Raw genomic sequence first — 20,917 nt, 5'->3', positions numbered from 1 at the left:
TGCAGTGAAAACATAGAGTCCTAACCATTGGACTTCCCGGGAAGCTTCAAGGATTCATATAAGAGGGAGGCAAGACAGTCACAGTCAGAGAGAGGAAGACGCTACTCTGTTACCTTTGAAAACAGAGAAAGGGACCATAAATCAAGACACATGGGTGGTTTTTAGAAGTTAGAAGAGGCAAAAAAAAAAAAAGGATTCTCCCCTGGAACTTCTGGAAAGAATGCAATCCTGGAAACACCTTGATTTCAGCCAAGTGAAACCCATTTTTTATTTCAGATCTCAAGAAATGTAAGATAAATTTGTGTTGTGTTAAGCCGCTAAGTTTGTGGCAATTTATTATAGCAGCAACAGGAAATACACACACAGTTAATCACTTATTCACTCAACAACTATTTTGCTTCTGCCACATGCTAAGTACAAGCAACAGGCTGCCATCTTTTCCCACCTGTGCTGACTGAGAAGTTAAAAAATGTCTTGCCACTAGAATTTTATCATTGGTGAACGTCTCGAAAAGAATACACAGCTTTATTTTAGAGCCAGGATGGAGGAGGAAGAAACAAAGGTCCAAGAGAAGCAAAAAATGTGTGTCATTAAACAAAGATACGGTTTTAAAACCCTGGAGAAGGAAATGGCAACCCACTCCAGTATTCTTGCCTAGACAATCCCATGGACAGAGGAGCCTGGCGGGCTACAGCTCATGGGGTCACAAAGAGTTGGACATGACTGAGTACACAGCGTTTTAGAAAGAACAGTCAAATTAAATTAAATTAAAGGATCCCCACCTACTTGGTTCTAGCCTGTTGGTGTCAGGTGGGGTTTCAGGCCCAGTGGGTCAGATCTTCCAATTTTTTATAATTAGAAGCAGAGATCTGCGTTTTATTCCAAATCTTCTGATTTAAATGTTGACGCTTTTTTCCCTTTAATTTAAATGCTAAGCAGGCCAAACAAAACACATCTGCAGGCTGGATTTGGCCCATTCGCCATTTTGCAATCTCCGGTTTAGAAAACAGGACACACCACTGGGAAACATTTGCGCAGGTGTTCTGGGTCGTCATCTTGCCCATGGTTTCCCCTCAGGACCTCCAACTCCCAAACCTGGGGCCTGCTCACAGCTTCAGTTTGACAGGCAGGGAAGTGAGGCCCCAGAAACACAGGTGTCTCTCCATGTAGCAGCTGGCCCGGCTCCAGCCCAAGACCTGTTGACATCCCCAAGGGAGAAACCACCACTGTCTTCCTTCTCCAGGGCCCAGCACACAGCAGGTGCTCAATACATGCTTGCTGGAGAATGGGATCATCTCTTGGAGCAGTTTTTCCTAGAGGGGTCAGGAAGGAGACTTGGATGAGGGCCTGTAAGCCATGTTGTAAGTACTCAAGATTGCACCCAAGTACAATCTTGGAAGGACTGACCCTCCAGCTGAAACTCCAATACTTTGGCCACCTGATGCAAAAAGCTGACTCACTTAAAAAGACGCTGATGCTGGGAAATACTGAAGTCAAAATGAGAAGGGGGTGATAGAGGATGAAATGATTGGATGGCATCACTGACCCAGTGGACATGAGTTTCAGCAAACTCCAGGAGATAGTGAAGGACAGAGGAGCCTGGCGTGCTGCCGTCCATTAGGTCACAAAGAGTCAGCCATGACATAGCAACTGCACAACAAGTACTCGAGAAAGATCCGTGTAATCCATTTCAATCCTCGTAACACTGCGCAAGAGATGAAGATTGCTGTCTCCTCTGCACGGAAGAGGAAACTGAGATCCAGAGACATAAGATGATTTGCTAAGGGCACAGAGGCAAAAATGAGTTTCACTCCTGAAAGACAAATGCCAAGACCCTCTACTGCTGCTGCTAAGTCGCTTCAGTCCTGTCCAACTCTGTGCGACCCCACAGACAGCAGCCCACTGGGCTCCCCCCGTCCCTGGGATTCTCCAGGCAAGAACACTGGAGTGGGTTGCCATTTCCTTCTCCAATGCATGAAAGTGAAAAGTGAAAGTGAAGTCGCTCAGTCGTGTCCGACTCTTCGCGACCCCATGGACTGCAGCCCACCAGGCTCTTCCATCCATGGGATTTTCCAGGCAAGAGTACTGGAGTGGGATGCCATCGCCTTCTCCGAAGACCCTCTAAGTCAGGGGTTAAAAACTACAGACTGGGAGCGGGGGAAACTGGCCAGCCTGTTTTTGCAAATCAAGTTGTTTAAGCTGCTATAACAGAAATACCACAGACTGCGTGACTCAAATACCAGAAATTTTACATCTCACAGTTCTGGAGGCTGGAAGTCTAAAACCAAGGTGCCAGGCATGGACGGGTTCTGGTGAGAAACTTCTTGCTGGTTTGCAGATGGCTTTTCTCATTGTGTCCTCAGATGGTGGAGAGAAAGCTCAGCTCTGATCCTCTTTTTGGAAGGACACTAATCTTACCATTAAGATTAATCACTTCATGGCAGATAGATGGGGAAAAAATGGAAACAGTGACAGACTTTATTTTCTTAGGCTCCAAAATCACTGCACACAGCGACTATAGCCATAAAATTAAAAGAGGCTAGCTCCTTGGAAGAAAGCTGTATGACAAACCTAGACAGTGTATTAAAAAGCAGAGACATCACTTAGCCGACAAAGGTCCGTATAGTTAAAGGTATGGTTTTTCCAGAAGTCATGTACGGATGTGAGATCCAGACCATAAAGAAGGCTGAGAACAGAATTGATGCTTTCGAACTGTGGTGCTAGAGAAGACTCTTGAGGGTCTCTTGGATTGCAAGTAGATCAAACCAGTCCATCTTAGAAATCAAACCTGAATATTCATTGGAAGGACTGATGCTGAAGCTCCAATACTTTGGCCACCTGATGCAAAGAGCCGACTCATTGGAAAAACCCTGATGCTGGGAAAGATTGAAGGCAGGAGGAGAAGGGGGGCAACAGAGGATGAGACAGCTGGATGGCATCACCAACTCAATGCACATGAGATTGAGCAAACTCTGGGAGATAGTGAAGGAAGGGAAACTTGGTGGGCTGCAGTCCATGGGATGGCAAAGAGTCGGACATGACTGAGCACTGAGCAGCTGAACAACAATCTTATCATAAGGGCTCCACCCTCATGACCTTGATTACCCAAAGCCCGCACTTCCAAATGCCATCACATTAGAGCTTCAACATATGAATCTGGGGAGGGGGGTGGGTACACAAACATCCAGCCCACAGCAAAAGTTTTATCAGAACACAGCTGTGCCCATTCATTTGTGTGTTCCCTACAATGTTTGTGAGCTGCAAAGGCAGAGATGAGTAGTTGCAACACTGGCTGTATGACCTGCCAAGGCTACAGTAGTTACCATCTGGTCCTTCAGAGAAAAACTTGATCAACCCCTGCTCTAAATTAGGTATGTAATGCATTTTTTCTTTCTATTTTTAAAATTGTGGTCGCGTGGAACTTCCCCAACCAGGAATTGAACCTATGCCCCCTGCCCTGGAAGCACAGAGTCTTAAGCACTGGACTGCCAGGGGAGTCCTAGAATGGGCTCGCAACAGCACCAGGCCAACAGCTATTCATTAAGCACTGACTGTGCGCCAGGCCTTGTGGCTCTCAGGATTACAAAGCAGACATGTCCCAATCACGGTCTCGGACTAGCACAGGGTCCGGGCTGGGGTCTTTCTCCCAAGAGAAGAGGTGAGGCTTTTTAAGTAAGGGGGTGACAATGACTATGCTGGCGTGTTGAAAAACTCCCTCGGGCTCTCAAGTAGATCGAATTAGGCAGACAGCAGAACAGAAAACTCGGGCCGGAATTCTCCGTTTGCTTTGTCCAGTTGAGAGAAGGTGGCAGCCTGAACCGGGGACTGCTGGGGTGAAAAGAGCTCTGGGATCTTCACTTACCACATGCCGATTCCACAAAACCACGCACCCATCCAAGCTCCTGGGGATGGCCCTGCCGTCGTATGGGTGGGTCAGGCCCGCGCAGACCTGGGAGGGACAACCACACACATGCACATGTGTGCGCGCATGCACACACACACACACACACACACACACACACACAGATGGGTCAGAGGCAGATGGAAGCCCCTCCCCGCTGAACCCTGGAGCCTACTCACATAGGGGTGCCCGGCCTGGTAGCCCAGAACCACGGTCTGCAGGGTCTCCTCCTGGGCACCCAGGACCACCCTGCTCTCCAGGGAGTAACGCTGGTGCCGCCTGTCAGCCGTGAAGGTCTCCTGCAGGAGGATGCGCTGCGGGAGGGGCACAGTCCAGGGGTGCCTGGCATGGAGAGCGGGGAACAGGCCGAAGTCATTAAAGCAGCTGGTGGAGTCAGAGGACACCTGTGCCCCAGGGGCCTGTCACTGTCTTGCAGAGTTGAGACTTTGTTACAGGGGACTAGCCTGGTGGTCCAGTGGTTAGGAATCCACCTTCCAATGCATGGGATGTGGGTTTGATCCCTGGTCAGGGAACTAAGATCCCACACGCCACGTAGCAACTAAGCCCTCACATTCCAACTACTGAGCCCACGTGCCACAGCTAGAGAGGAGCTTGAGCAATGCAACTAGAGAAGCGTGAGCACCGCAACAAAGATCCTGTGTGCCTAGCTAAGACCTAATGCAGCCAAACACGTGTTTTTATAAAAGACTTTGTCTATGTGCGTGCATGTGAAGGCCCTTCAGTCGTGTCTGACTCTTTGCAACCCTATGGACCATGGCCCACCAGGCTCCTCTGTCCATGGGATTCTCCAGGCGAGAATACTGGAGTGGGCTGCCATTCCCTTCTCCAGGGGATCTTCCAGACCCAAGGATGGAACCCAAGTCTCCTCCATCTCCTGCACTGCAGGCAGATTCTTCACCATCTGAGCCACCAGGGAAACCCTGGAACACAGTAGGTGCTCAATAAATATAAATGTGATTAAAAAGTGGATGAGACCTTGGCAAATGCAGGGGCTGTTAGTTTTGGGTTACTGCTGCTGTTCTGACAGTAGATGGCTAAGGGTCCCCAGCTGGTCAGTGCACAGCCTGGACTTCAGGCTGGGTCTTCTGACTCCAACCCTGTGCTGTTCACCCCCCAACAAAAAACAGGCTTTTCAACCAGCTGGGCCTCCAGGAACTGAAATGGTTCCCCCAGAGCAGCTTTCAGCCTGGGGTGACGAGACTGTTTTCTGTGCCCACCTTGCCACATGAATGAAAGGGGGTGAGGGACATGGGGGCTTTCAGGGAGGGGGCTCGTCTCTGAGCTCTGGGTTCTGTCTGGGCCCCTCCAGGCAGCACAGCACACCCCACTCCCTGGTGACCCTCCATGCTGGAGAACAGGAGACCCGGGCAAGCACTACTCCTCAGGGGAAGCAGCCTGGGGGAAGGGGCCACACATACACAAGGAAGAAGGTTCCCTGCTTCCGGTACAAGCTCCTGTCTCGAACCAGCTCCTCCAGGCTGCCCTCCAGCTGCAGGCCCTCAGGATGGCCCCTGGCACCGGTCCCCAGAGCCGTCAGCGATACATGACTCTTCCATGGCTGCAATGAGGACCAGGCTGATGCAGAGGGATGCCCCGAGGGTCCAAGCTGCGAAACATCCTGCCCTGGGGGTCTCCAGGGGCAGCCCCCACTGCCCACTCATCACCCCAGGAATGACCACCAAGAAGGGCTGATCAAATGGGCTGCAGCCTCCACACCATCAGACCTCAAGGTTGCACAGGCACACTGCTATGGCCAGGCCTCTCCAGGGGCCCAGCAGGAATGAAGCGCTTGGATGTCCAGTGCCAGGTGGCTGACCTTTGCTCTGCAGTCAGCGCTAGTAAGGCTGGGCTCCATTTTATAGATAAAGAAAGTGAGGCTTGGGGAGGCTTATAGGCCAAACGAGTAGCCTTCCCCATCCCAGATATGGGATTCAGGGTCTCTCGATGGCAAAGTCTCCAGCACGGGCCACCTGGACCCTTACCTGCTCCATGTGCCTGTAGGCTGCCGTTAGGTTCAGCTCCCGCTGTGGGCCCTTCAACCAGCAGTGCAGGATCTTACGGTCTCGGCTGTTCTCAGCATGAACCTTGCTCTGCACCGCTTCGCTCCAGGCTGATTCTATTTCACTCTGGCTGCTAAAGAGGCTCTGTGCCAAGGCTGTCACCGTGGAAACCTGCAATGAGGATGAAGAGGCTGACCAAAGCCTTTGCACGCCCTATTTCCTCCTCTTGGGATTCCCTTTCTCTCAGTCCCACTTGGTGAACTCCTACTCATCCTTCAAAACCCCTCCAATGAAGGAGGACACACAAGAGGACAGAAGGGTAGCCTTCTCTCCCTGCATCATTGCATGGTTTTCAGAGCCATGGGAGGATCTAGGTGTTACTGGGGCTTGTACTGGAGCTGGGGGAAGTAGAACTCTTTAGCCTTGTGCTGGGCTGTATACCCAGCCCAGTACCCTTGGCACAAGCCCCTCTAGGAACAACAAGGCTCTGCCTTCTGCCCTGCTGGCCTCTGTCCCTTGTTCATACAGCTCCCTCAGGGGACTCATGAGGAGAGGTAATGGGGCCAAGATGGAGTTTGGGAATTACCAAACCTCCTGCCAAATACTAGAACTACCCAAGACCTTACCCCATGCATCACTGACCTCAGGTCACCCCCAGAACCCACGGGCCCCATTTCAGCAAATGGCACCTGCTTCTACACAACCTTGTTGTTGCTGTTCAGTCACTCAGTTGTGTCCGACTCTTTGTGACCCCACAGACTGCAGCACATCAGGCTTCTCTGTCCTACACTATCTCCTGGAGCTTGCGCAAACTCATGTCCATTGAGTCAGTGATGCCATCCAGCCATCTCATCCTCTGTCGTCCCCTTCTCCTCCTGCCTTCAATCCTTCCCAGCATCAGGGTCTTTTCCAATGAGTCAGCTCTTCGAATCAGGTGGCTAAAGGATCGGAGCTTCAGCTCCAGTCCTTCCAGTGAATATGCAGGGTTGATTTCCTTTAGGATGGACTGGTTTGATCTCCTTGCTGTCCAAAAGACTCTCAAAGAGTCTTCTCCAGCACCAGAGTTTGAGAGCATCAACTCAGCACTCAGCCTTCTTTATGGTTCAGCTGTTACATCCGTACACGACTACTCGAAAAACCATAGCTACACAACTGCTTGAGCCAAAAACTTGGGGTCATTTGTCTCTTCCTCACTTCCCCAAACCTATCCATAAGCAAGTCAGTCATCTACACCTTTAAGTAAGTTCTGCAATCTGACCACCTGCCTCTGCTGTCTTCTCCCAGGCCAGGTCACCATCACGCCCCTGAGCTGGGTCACCTGCAGGAACAGGCCAGCTGACCCTTCCTTGCATCCTGTCCTGGCTTTATCTGTCACATAGCTGCCCTCTCAAGGTCCCTAACCTTGCTGGGAGTCACTTGCTCCTCCTGAGTCCACCCTGGTGCCACCTGGCCCCTGCCTCGAGGGTACTGTGCTGTCCCCAGACATGCCCACCGAGCTGCCTCCTCCTGAGCCCAAGCCAGGCCTGGACCACCCCTCCCTCATGTCCACTCATCATCCCAACACAAGGAGAGGCTTGGTGTACCGGGTTCCCACACGTGACACCAGGGAAGTCCTTCCCTTGTTGATTTCCTTTCGAACTCTGCTGTGCTGCTTCACTCAGCAGGCAGTATAAAACTGACCTCCATCCTCGAAGTTTTCATTCTGCGTTTTGGTAAAAGCCTCCTATCTATTTGTTTCCAAGGTACCAGCTCAGCCTACTTTCATATTTTACTCTATCAGCTGCTAAGCAAGAACATAAGACATTGAGGTTTATTTTGCGGTCCACTCTCCCAAATTCCCTCGGCAACTAACTCTGAAGAATGTCAATACTGAGTGAGCTAGACCTCACGCATCTGGGACCCAGTATGGAAAACCCCCGAACCTCAGTTTTAACCCTTTTCTCAGAAGATTTAAGCCACAAGAAATCAGCCTCCCTGGCCACTGGTGAGGGGGCTGGGCAGGGGGTGTGGCTGAGCATGCGCACCCGAAGGTAGGTGGTAGCTGGGGTGTAGACATGGATCTTGCCCTGCCTCTGGAGGCCCTGGCCCCTGCAGGCCACGTTCACCACCAAATTCTTCAGGGTCCAGGCCTTGCCCAGCGTCAGCTCCAACACAGCCTGGAACATGGCTCGATTAGGCCAGTACAGCCTGTGAGCCATGGAGACCATCAGCCAGGGACTATTCAGGTTCAAGGCTCCTGAGACAGGCAGAGAACAAGAAACTAGTTATCTCCAGGGCAAGAAGGGGGCTTCTGGCAGGCAGCAAGAGCCCCCTGTAGAGTCATCACGGTCATTGCAGGGCACATTTCATAACTGGGAATGACTGGGGGTAGAACATAAGGGAACCTTCTAGAATGACTCAAATGTTCTGAATTTTGACAGGAGCTTGGGTTTCACAGATCTGTGCACCTGTCAAAACTCATCAAATGGTACCTGGGAGATGTTGGCATTTCACCTTAGTGAATGATACCATACTGAAATGTTGAGGGGTGAGGTGGACCATGGTTTACAACTTAATCTGACCTGTTACCAACAAATAAGACAAATGGCTAAGTGGACAGATAGGTGACAAGATAGGTGGAGTAAAATGTTCATAGAAGAATCCACACTGAGAATATGTAGGTGTTCCCTGCAGCACTCTTTGCACTTTTCTGTATGTTTGAAATGTTTTCAGGAAGATATGTTAGACAGAAGAAACGCTAGGAAAGTTGGAAAGGGGGCACTCCAGTGAGGTGATCAAGAGCATGGCCTTTACTCTTGCAAGCTATGTGACCTCTTTGAGCCTGTGCTTCCATCATCTGTAAAATGGGTACAATAGTACCAATCACTGTGTCTTGGAACAGAGGAAGCATCCACTCAGAAGAGTAAAGATCAGTCATCACCATCATCAAAAAGTTGACATTCTACACAGCACATTGCCCTTCCACAAGGAACTAAAACCAGTCACTGGACCCCTCTCATCCTTTGTAATAAATCTCCCACTCGCTCAAGGGCTAATTCAGTAAATACTGCTCCAGACTCTCAGAACTTCGCAGTGAACAGGAGGCATAGTTGCTGCCTTGATGGAACTCGTGGTCTGGGGGCAGTGGTGGCAGAGAAATCTTGAATAAACATGTAATGAGACCTGTGCTGTGCTGTGCTTAGTTGCTCAGTCCTGTCCAGCTCTTTGCAACCCCATGGACTGTAGCCCGCCAGGCTCCTCTGTCCGTGGGGATTCTCAGGCAAGAATACTGGAGGGGGTTGCCATGCCCTCCTCCAGGGGATCTTCCCAACCCCGGGGTCGAACCCAGGTCTCGCGCATTGCAGGCAGATTGTTTACCGTCTGAGCCACCAGGGAAGACCTACCTAGGAGGAAAATGCTAAGTGCTAGGAAGGAAAAGAAAGAGGGAGCTAGACCAAGGTCAGGAGGATCAGTGAAGACTCCCATGAACAGGACCATTGAGCTCAACCCTGAATGAGAGGCAGTGGAGTCTGTCAAAGGGAGGGAGCACTCCCCCACCTCCTAGTGGAGATAGAAGATTCACTATGTGGGGAAACTGAGGCTGAGAGGCCAGGATTCAGGGGGACCCAGCACAGCAAGGGTAGAGGGCGAGCTGCCAAGTTGAGAACAGGGAGATATTGAGTAGAGTGTGGTCAGGTGCCCTGAGGTGCCAGTTCCACAGGAAATGGGGAGTTTGCTCCACAGAAGAACAGAGTGACCGAAAAAAAATGGTCCGCAGATATGGGGCCCAGGGTCCTCAGGGACAGCCAGGACCCCACCCAACAGGGAAGTCCATCAGTCAACAAGAGCACCCCCACTCATACATACATACATATATGCAAATGAAATACTGCTCAGCCATGAAAAAGAATGAAGTAATTCCATTTGCAGCTACATGAATGCAACTAGAGATTATCATCCTAAATGAAGCAAGTGAGAAAGATAAATACCATGTAATATTACTAGACATGGAATCTAAAACATGACGCAAATGAACTGATCTATGGAAAAGACTCATAGACATAGAGAACAGACTTACAGTTAGCAAGGGGAGGGATGGATTGGGAGTTTGGGATTAAAAGATGGAAACTATTATATATGCAATGGATAAACAACAAGATCCTACTGTATAGCACATGGAATAATATTCAATATCCTATGATAAGCCATAATGGAAGAGAATAGAAAAAATGTGTATATATATATGCTGCTGCTGCTGCTAAATCGCTTCAGTCATGTCCAACTCTGTGCGACCCCATAGACGGCAGCCCACCAGGCTCCCCCGTCCCTGGGATTCTCCAGGCAAGAACACTGGAGTGGGTTGCCATTTCCTTCTCCAATGCATGAAAGTGAAAAGTGAAAGTGACGTCGCTCAGTCGTGTCTGACTTCGCAACCCCATGGACTGCAGCTCACCAGTCTCCTCCATCCATAGGATTTTCCAGGCAAGAGTACTGGAGTGGTGTGTCATTGCCTTCTCCAGTGTGTATATATATATATCACGGGATCACTTTGCTGTACAGCAGAAATAGAACATTGTAACTCAACTATACTTCAACAAAATAATTTTTTTAAAGAGCACACACACCCTCCCCCTCCCATAGAGCCTCCTTCCAAGCAAGTTCCAAGTTACTGACTCTTAAACAAAAGCACATACCATACTCTTACCTGGCATGTGGGAAAGCTACTAAAAGTAACTTCAGAAACATAAAGAAGAAAGAAACTCAGGGGGAACAGATCAAAGCACCCCGATTCTATAACTGATGTTCATAGAGAAGAGAAGATAATGCATCATGAAGAACTTGCAGGAACACAAAAGAGCTCTTGGGAATACAAGCTAAACAAAACTAAAAAGGTCAGCAGGAGGGCTGGTGGATGAAGCTGGGGAAATCAGCCCTCAAAACAGAACAAAAGGACAAAGAGACAGAACAAAGGAGAGAAAAGAGAAAATCAGAGGTTTAGTTTCTGAGGACCAACATCTATCTGACCACCAGGAATTCCAGAACACAGAAAGAAATTACCAAAGAAACTGTACAAGAAAGCTACCAAGACCCAAATGGTGGGTCTCCACATTTGCAAGGTTATATGCCAAGTTCTTAGTACAGTGAATAAAGATAGATCCAAACCAAGGCTCATCATCGTAAGATTTGAAGATATGAGGAATAAGGGCTTCCCTCATAGCTCAGGTGGTAAAGAATCTGCCTGCAATGCAGGAGACCCTGGTTCTATTCCTGGGTCAGGAAGATCCACTGGAGAAGGGAAAGGCTACCCGCTCTAGTATTCTGACCTGGAGAATTCCCTGGGGTGGCAAAGAGTCAGACATGACTGAGCGCCTTTCACTTTCAGGAATAAAGAGAAGCTCCTAAAAGCTTCCAGAGACCAAAGGGTCACAGACAAAGGATGATGGATCAGAAATAGCACCAGACCTCTCAATTGATTCACATAGACAGTGGAGCGATGTCTTCAAAATCGCAAAGGGAAGTCATTTCCGACCTAGAGTTCTCTATTCAGCCAAATCAAATGAAGACAGTTTAAACACTCAGGGTTTCAAAATGTTTACATCCTGTTACAGGTTGAATTGTCTCTCTCGAACAGATATGTAGTCTTAACCCCGGGTACCCCAAAATGTGACCTTATTTGGGAATGGGGTCATTGCAGATAGAATTAGTTAAGATAGGACCATACCAGAGTCCCAGGTGACTCAGTGATGGAAGATCCCCTGAAGGAGGAAATGGCACCCCACTGCAGTATCGCCTGAAAAATCCCACAGACAGAGGAGCCTGGTGGACTACAGTCCATAGGGTCACAAAGAGTTGGACACATTGAGCGTTCACGGACACTTAACGGCGAAGGGGAGGCCTGAAGTCTGACATGACCGGTACCTTTATATGAAGGGAGAAGTTTGGGCACACACACACACACAGAACCATGTAACAACGAGGCAGGACTGTTGTTGTTGTTTAGTTGCTAAGTCATGTCCGATCCTTTGCGACCCTGTGGACTGTAGCCCACCAGGCTCTCTGTCCATGGGGTTTTTCAGGCAAGAATAGTGCAGTGGGTTGCCATTTCCTTCTCCAGGGGATCTTCTCAACCCACAAATCAAACTTGTGTCTCCTGCAGGCAGAGATTAGAGCAATGTAACTCTAATGTAACTCAGTGTACCAACCAAGGAACGTCAAGCATTAATAGCCACCACCAGAAGCTAGGAAGAGGCAGGGAGGATTCAACCCAGGGTCACAGAGAGAACATGGCCCTGCTGACGCCTCACCTTCAGAATTCTAGTCTTGGAGACTGTAAGAGAATAAATTAGTTGTTTTAAGCCACCCAGCTTGTAGTAATTGGTTAACACAGCCCTAGCTAACGAATACACCTTCCATGTATCCTCTCTGAAGAAGCTACTGGAGGATGTGCTCCACTGGAACAAGAGTAAGGCAAGAAAGGACATGAACGCGAGAAGCAGGGACTGTGGCCCAGGGAAGTGGAAGGCACTCCCTGAATGATGGTGACGGGAGGCCCCAGGACACAGCAGGATACCCGGGAGCAGCAGTGGCTCCAGGAAGAGTGTCGACGAGAAAACTAGGAGAACTGATCAAAGCTGACACGTAATCGGAAGTGTGTGACCCTCTGGAGAAGAGTTTTGCACTGTTGCTAAAAATTCTAGGAATAATCATAGGAGGAAAATAGAAAATTAATCAAACAGGGGGGAAAGGCTATTATAGCTCCAGGAAAAACAGAAAGTTAGAATTCTAGTATACCACATGTCTCAGCTGTGAGGGACACAATTTTATCAACAGTGAATATTAACAAACTGTAACTGTTTGGGGGGAAGAGAGGGAAATACATATTTTAAAAGGGATGGTGCAAGTTAAATTCTCATCCTCTATAATAAGAAATACATGGAGAATAAAAATGCCTAAGAGAGAAAAAGCAAGAAGTAAGTGTGATTAAAAGATGGAAGGTCTGGTAAGAAATAGTAAAAAGAATTTACAGTGATTGCCATTTCAAGCAAAATTTGGGATAGGAAGACATGAAACAGAAAATTACTGTGTTTGTTATAACTTTAACTTTTAAAACTTTAAAAAATTTTTCAAGTACATACATGAATACAGAGACTACGATGAGATTCCCATGTAACATTCACCCACCTTCAACAATTTCTATGTCATAGTCTAATTCACTTTTCAAACTATGTATTTCTTCAATAAAAATTCGAAGATAAACTATGGTACATCCATCTTTTAAAATGGGAGACAGTGTTCCAAGGAGAAGAAACAGCAAGTGCAAAGGCCCTGAGGTACGTCTGGGGAACAGAAAACAGGCCAGGAGGGTTGCAGGGTGATGGGCAATGGGGAAAATAGGGTGAGATAAGGTCGGTGAAATAGGCAAGGCCCTGTAATGTAGAGGTCTGTTGGTAAGGGTAAGAAATCAGGATGTGTTTATGTGTTTCCTGCAACGCATTTAAGGCCTGAGTCTGGAGATAGCCAGGTAGACAAAAGGGAAGGGCGTTGCAGACGGTGGGCATGACTTGAGTGAAGACCACTAGCCAAGGCCACCCCATAGATGTCACTCACCTTCCCACTTCCACAGGGCAGCCCTGGACGTGTCCTTCCACTGCAAGCCCGCCACGAAGGGCAGCCGCCCGTTGTACTGCACCTTCAGGTGCGTGCTGGTCTCCACGTGAGGATGGCGGAGGCTCAGGTGGTGCAGCTGCATTCGGTAATCCAACTGCCTCTCCAGCACCTGCAGCACAAACTGGAGACCCACACCCACGATGCTAATCGGATCTGGTGCTAACCACGAGGCTGCTTCCAACATAGAACATTCCACTGGCTCTCCACTGCAGCCTGAGCCCCCTGGCTACCAGGAACTGCCCCAGTCCACCCCAGAAGAAACCCTGCCCCCATTAGCAGTCACTCCCCATTGCCTCCTTCCCATACACTCCAGAAACCTAACTTCTGTTTCTATTAATTTACCTCTTCTGGACATTTCTTACAAATAGAATCACATAGTATGTGGCCTCTGGTGTCAGGCTTCTTTAACATAGCATGATGCTTTCAAGGTTCATCCATGTTGTAGCATGTGTCAGAATTTCATCTTTTTCTTTTTAAAGTCTACTTATTTTAACTGGAGGATAATTACAATGTTGTGTTGGTTTGTCATACATCAACATGAATCAGCCATAGATATACATATGTCTTCTCTCCCTTGAACCTTCTTCCCACCTCCAAATCCATCCCACCCCAGAAGTTCATTCTTATTACTGAATGATATTCTATTGTATGGATAAATATATGTGTCAACTTATTCATTGATGAACATTTGGGTTGTTTCTGCTTTGGGGTTATTATGAATAAAGCTGTTATAAATGTTCATGTACAAGTTTTGTGTGGACATAAGTTTTCAATTCTCCTGAGTACCTAGGAGTAGAATTGTTGGGTCATGGTAACTCTGTTTAATATTTTAAAGAAACATAAAACTCTTTTTTCTAAACCATCACACCATTTTATGATGCCACCAATATGAGTCCTAATTTCCCTGCATCCTCACGAACCCTTGTTAGTTTCTTTCTTTCTTCATGTCAGCTATTCTAGTGGTGGGCTTCCCAGGTGATGCTAGTGGTCAAAGAATCCAGCTGCCAGTGCAAAAGACGCAAGAGATGTGGGTTCAATGCCTGGGTCAAGAAGATCCCCTGGAGTAGGAGACAGCACCCCACTCCAGTATTCTTCCCCAGAAAATTCCATGGACAGAGGAGCTACACTCCGTGGGGCTAAAGAGAGTCAGACACAACCAAGCAACTGAGTACCGCCTGCTGGTGGTAACATCTCACTGCAGTTTTGATTTAAATTTCTCTAATGACTAATTAGCTTAAGCAACTTTTCACATATCTATTGGCCGCTTGTGTACCTTCTTTGGAGAAATATCTGTTCAAATCCTTTGTCGTTTTCATGTTGAATTATAAGTGTTCTTTATATATTCTGGAGACAAATCCTCTATCAGAAATACGATTTGCAGATGTTTTCTTCCATTCTGTGGGTTGTTACTTCACTCTTGTGACGGTGTCCTTTGAAGACAAATTTGGGGGTTTTTTTCTGTTGTTTTTTAAATGTTTATTTACTTAGTTTTGACTGCACTGGGTCTTCGCTATAGCCTGTGGGCCTCTCTAGTTGTGGCGTGTGGGCTTTGCTGCCCTGTGGCAAATGGGATCTTATTTCCCTGATCAGGGATTGAACCCCCATCCCCTGCATTGAAAGGTGGATTCTTAACCACTGGACCTTCAAGGAAGGGCCAGGTTTTTAAGTTTGATGAAATCCAGTGTATTTTTGCAGTTATACTGTCAGTGTCCTATCTTAGAAATCCAAGGGAATAAAGATTTCCTCTTATGTTTTTTTCTAAGAGTTTCATATCTCTTGTATTTAGGTCTATAGCCTATTTGAGTTAGTTTTCATATATGATCTGAAGCGTCCAGCTTCATATTCTTAAACATGAATGTTCAGATGCCCCACACCATTTGTTGAAAAGATTGTTCTTTCCCCTCTACAGTTACCTTGGCACCCTTGTCGAAGATCAACTAACTGTAAGTAGAAGGGCTTATTTTTCAATTCCGGGTTCTATGCTGTTGGTCTGTATGTCTATCCTTATGCCACTACCATAATACTCTTAATTACCGTAACTTTGTAGTAAGTTTTGAAATTGGGAAGAGTGAATCCTCCAAGTTTGTCCTTTTTCAAGATTGTCTTACCTACCCTGGGTCCCTTGAAATTCCATATGAATTTTAGGATCAGCTCTCAAAAAGATAGTGCAGATTTTGATAGGGAGATAGAGATTGTTGAATCTGCAGATCAATTTAGGAGGTCTTGTAAACTTCACATTAAATATTCCAATTCAAGTACATGAGATACTCTCCCATTTATTTGGGTTTTCTTTAGTTTATTTTTTTAATTAATTTATTTTAATTAGAGGCTAATTACTTTACAATATTGTCGTGGTTCTTGCCATACATTCACATGAATCGGCCATTGGTGTACGTGTGTTCCCCATGCTGAACCCCCCTCCCACCTTCCTCCCCATTTCTTTAGTTTCTTTCAACAATGTTTTGTAGCTTTTGAGAGTATTCATTTTATATTCTTTTGTTAAATTTATTCCTAAGTATTATTCTTTTTATGCTAGTGTAAATGAAATTATTTTAATTTCTTTCTCAGGTTTTTCATTGCTAGTGTAGAGAAATACAACTAATTTTTATATATTCATTCTGTATCCTGCAACTTTGATGAACTCATTTATGAACTCTAATAGACTTTTTTTTTTTGGTGAGTTCATTCAGTTCATTCACTCAGTTGTGTCCGACTCTGTGCGACCCCATGGACTGCAGCACACCAGGCGTCCCTGTCCATCACCAACTCCCAGAGCTTACTCAAACTCATGTCCATCGAGTCAGTGACACCATCCAACCATCCCATCCTGTTATCCCCTTCTCCTCCTCCCTTCAATCTTTCCCAGCATCAGGGTCTTTTCTAGTGAGTCAGTTCTTTGCACCAGGTGGCCAAAATATTGGAGTTTCAGCTTCAGCATCAGTCCTTCCAATGAATATTCAGGACTGATCTCCTTTAGGATAGACTGGTTGGATCTCCTTGTAAGGGACTCTCAAGAGTCTACTCCAACACCACAGTTCAAAAGCATCAATTCTTCGGTGCTCAGCTTTCTTTGTAGTCCAACTCTCCCATCCATACATGACTACTGGAAAAACCACAGCTTTGACTAGATGGACCTTTGTTGGCAAAGTAATGTCTCTGCTTTTTAATATGCTGTCTAAGTTGATCATAGCTTTCTTTCCAAGGAGCAAGGGTCTTTTAATTTCATGGCTGCAGTCACCATCTGCAGTCATTTTGGAGCCACCCCTCAAATAAAGTCTGTCACTGTTTCCATTGTTTCCCTTCTATTTGCCATGATGTGAGGGGACCGGATGCCATGATCTTAGTTTTCTGAATGCTGAGTTTTAAGCCAACTTTTTCACTCTCCTCTTTCACTTTAATCAAGAGGCTCTTTAGTTCTTCTTTGCTTTCTGCCATAAGGGTGGTGTCATCTGCATATCTGAGGGTATTGATATTTCTCCTGGCAATCGATTCCAGCTTGTGCTTCATCTAGCATAGCATTTCGTATGATGTACGCTGCATAAAAGTTAAATTAACAGGGTGACAATATGCAGCCTTGACGTACTCCTTTCCCAATTTGGAACCAGTCTGTTGTTCCATGTCCAGTTCTAACTGTTGCTTCTTAACCTGCATACAGATTTCTCAGGAGGCAGGTCAGGTGGTCTGGTATTCCCATCTCTTTAAGAATTTTACACAGTTTGTTGTGATCCACACAGTCAAAGGCTTTGGCGTAGTCAATAAAGCAGAAATAGATGTTTCTCTGGAACTCTCTTGCTTTTTCTATGATCCAATGGAGTTGGCAATTTGATTTCTGGTTCCTCTGCCTTTTCTAACAGAAGCAGGAGATATTAAGAAGAGGTGGCAAGAATACACAGAAGAACTGTACAAAAAAGATCTTCACGACCCAGATAACCATGATGGTGTGATCACTCATCTAGAGCCAGACATCCTGGAATGAGAAGTCAAGTGGTCCTTAGGAAGCATCACTATGAACAAAGCTAGTGTTCTCGGCCAGCTTGAACATCTGGAAGTTCTCAGTTCAGGTACTGTTGAAGCCTGGCTTGGAGAATTTTGAGCATTACTTTACTAGTGTGTGAGATGAGTGCAACTGTGCGGTAGTTTGAACGTTCTTTGGCATTACCTTTCTTTGGGATTGGAATGAAAACTGACCTTTTCCTGTGGCCATTGCTGAGTTTTCCAAATTTGCTGGTATATTGAGTGCAGCACTTTCACAGCATCATCTTTCAGGATCTGAAATAGCTCAACTGGAATTCCATCACCTCCACTAGCTTTGTTCATAGTGCTGCTTCCAAAAGACCACTTGACTTCGCATTCCAGGATGTCCGGCTCTAGGTGAGTGATCACACCATCATGGTTATCTGGGTCGTGAAGATCTTTTTTGTACAGTTCTTCTGTGTATTCTTGCCACCTCTTCTTAATATCTTCTGATTCTGTTAGGTCCGTATCATTTCTGTTCTTTATTGTGCATAAAATGTTCCCTTGGTATCTCTAATTTTCTTGAAGAAATCGCTAGTGTTTCCCATTCTATTGTTTTCCTCTATTTCTTTGCATTGATTACTGAGGAAGGTGAGTTCATTAGGGTCTTCTATTGGTATATACAAGATTGGGCTTCCAGGTGGCGCTAGTGATAAAGAATCCGCCTGCCAATGCAGGGGACACAAGAGACATGGGTTCGATCCCTAGATAGGGAAGATCCCCTGGAGAAGGAAATGGCAACCTACTGTAATATTCTTGCCTGGAAAATTCCATGGACAGAGGAGCCTGGTGGGCTACAGTCCACAGCGTTGCAGAGTCAGGCATTACTGAGCAACTGACTACAATACATATACAAGATCATGTCATCTGTAAATAGAAATAATTTTACTTATTTTCCAATCTAAATGGCTTTTCTTTGCTCCTCCTTTCTGTTTTATTTCCTTTTGGGCTGAATGTCCTAGCTAGAACCTCCAGTATAATGTTAAATAGAAGTGGTGAAAAGCAGACATCTTATCTTTTCCCTGATCTTAGGGGGAAAGCATTTAGCCTCTCACCATTAAGTATGGCATTAGCTGTGGGTTTGTCACAAACGGCCTTTATCAGGTTGAGGAAGTGCCCTTCCACTGCTAGACTGCTGTGGTGTTGTGCCCGATACTTCTCTGCATCTTTTGAAATGATGTGGCTTTTGTCCTTCATTCTATTAATATGATATATTACATTGATGGATATTCAAATGTTAAACCAATCTTGCATTCCTGGGATAAATCTTACTTGGTCATATTGTGTAATTCTTTTTATAGATTGCTCAGTGGAGTTTTGGTAGTGTTTTCTTGAGGACTTTGCATCTGTATTTATAAGAGATAATGGTCTTTAGTTTTTCTTATGATGTTTTTGTCTTGTTTGGGCATCAGAATAATACTGGTTGCATAGAATGAACTGGGAAGTGTTTTCTCTTGACTGATCATTTAGTCAATTATTTTATAGTAAATTAGTTCTGCCACAATCCCGTCCAGTCAAGAGGTGAAAAGCCTGAGGCAGACTGGACTTTGAATCCCAGTTCTGCCATAAAGTAGCTGAGAGACCTCATACAAGTCTGTTTACACTATTTCTCTTCTATACAGTGAGAACTGATAATACTTGCTGCACAAGGGTTAAGTGAGATAATACAAACAAAGCACCTGACATGTGGTCTGGTGATACTTTATGACTCATCACTGACCGCTCTGCCTTTCCCTCTTCTACTCACTGTCAGCTTCTTTAAGATAAAGATTACCTTATTCATTCTTGTCTCCCCAGAACCTCACATGGCCTCTGCCACACTTTGGAAGGCTTGCAGAAATGCTGCCGTCAATCTCTTAATCACTTCACTAAAACCCTGGGGGCCAGATGTTTTCCAGAAATAAACTTCCCAATTCAGAACATTAATATGATGTATAAACTGCAATTACATGTAGAACTCCCACCAACCAAAAGCCAAGTATACTAATTTTTTCCAAATGTCAAACAATATGAAAAATCAGTTCACAGAAAGGGAAATGCAATTGTAGAATAAACACACAAAACAGTGTCTCCCAGCCTTAAGTCACCAGGAAATGCAAATTCAAACAACGGGATACCGTTTCCACCCACGTCAGCAATATTTTTCAAGTGCTAAAAGTAGTGGGGAGAACATGGAACTTGCTCCTGTTGGGCATGGCTGGGAGGCAGGTGATGGGTCTAGACATTCCGGAGGGCAAATTGACATAAAGCCAGCAAATGAAAAATGCCCAAATTTCCAGAAATTCTACATTGTGACATCTGCCCCAGAGACCCCCGACACACGTGCCCAGGGAGGCAAGCCCAAAGATGTTCAGGAATGCACTCTTAGAAACCACCAGGAGGGAGACGGCCTAATAAAATGCAGGACAGAAGCATATGCAACATGATGCAGGTATTAACAAAAGATAGAGTAGACTTCTATAAGACAACAGGGACGTTCTCTAAGGTCCACTGCCAAAGGAAGCACAGCATGACGTCCCAAACAAAACTAAGTGCGCGTGACAGGGCCACAGAGCGAATATATAGAAAAAGGCCTCCTTTCCAGTGATGCAGACCATAATTATGGCTTTCTCCAGGCAGCTAAGGAGGGGACCAGGAATAGGGATGATAACTGTGAAAGGGACTTTGAGCCTTATTTTAAGTGTTTTTTTCCACAAGAATTTGTTCACGGAGTATTGGTATCACTTAAAATCAGCTCAATACTTAGGAATGAAATTAAGCAGGAAGGCACTGAAAACTACAAAACTGCTGAAAGAAATTAGAAAAGACAAATAAATGGAAAGGCATCCTCTGTTTGTAGACTGAAGACTTAATATTGCTAAGATTCAATACTACCCAAACAATCTATAGACTTAATGCAAGCCTTATCAAAATCTCAATGACTTTTTTTTTTTTGGTAGAAATAGAAAAGTCCATCTTAAAATCCATATTGAATCTCAAGGGAACTTCAAATAACCAAACCAATTTTGAAAAACAACACAATGTGAGGTCTCATGAAGCTACAGTAATCAAAACAGTATTTTGTGACCTAAAAGATAAATACAGCCCAATGGACTACAATAGATTGTCCAGAAATAAGCTCACACATTTATGGTTAGGGAAAGGACAAACTTTTCAACAAATGGTGCTGGAAAAACTGGGTATTCAATGCAGAAGAAAGAAGCTGGACCCTTATCTTATGCCATATAGAGAATTTAACTCAAAATGGATCGAAGACCTAACTATAAAACTCTTAGAAGAAAACATGTGATTGAAAAGCTTCATGAGACTGGATTTGGCAACTGATTTATTGAAC

The 20,917-nt window shown here is 45.8% G+C and overlaps 1 protein-coding gene across 1 annotated transcript in view; it reads right to left on the bottom strand.

Moving 5' to 3' along the window:
• Positions 1–20,917, bottom strand: part of LOC128060070 (uncharacterized) — a 188,897-nt gene that overhangs the window by 109,882 nt on the left and 58,098 nt on the right. Inside the window, exons 28-33 of the mRNA XM_052652297.1 lie at positions 13,510–13,690; positions 7,947–8,158; positions 5,905–6,093; positions 5,341–5,480; positions 4,081–4,243; positions 3,863–3,949 (exon numbers count right to left, since the gene is read on the bottom strand). Of these exons, the coding sequence (XP_052508257.1) occupies positions 3,863–3,949; positions 4,081–4,243; positions 5,341–5,480; positions 5,905–6,093; positions 7,947–8,158; positions 13,510–13,690 (972 nt within the window). The remainder of the gene's footprint in view (positions 1–3,862; positions 3,950–4,080; positions 4,244–5,340; positions 5,481–5,904; positions 6,094–7,946; positions 8,159–13,509; positions 13,691–20,917) is intronic.

The sequence above is a fragment of the Budorcas taxicolor genome, chromosome 2 (genome assembly GCF_023091745.1).
Source record: "Budorcas taxicolor isolate Tak-1 chromosome 2, Takin1.1, whole genome shotgun sequence".
Taxonomy (NCBI): domain Eukaryota; kingdom Metazoa; phylum Chordata; class Mammalia; order Artiodactyla; family Bovidae; genus Budorcas; species Budorcas taxicolor.
The sequence above is the reverse complement of the archived record's forward strand: the minus strand, read 5'-3'. Positions and strand labels throughout refer to the sequence as shown.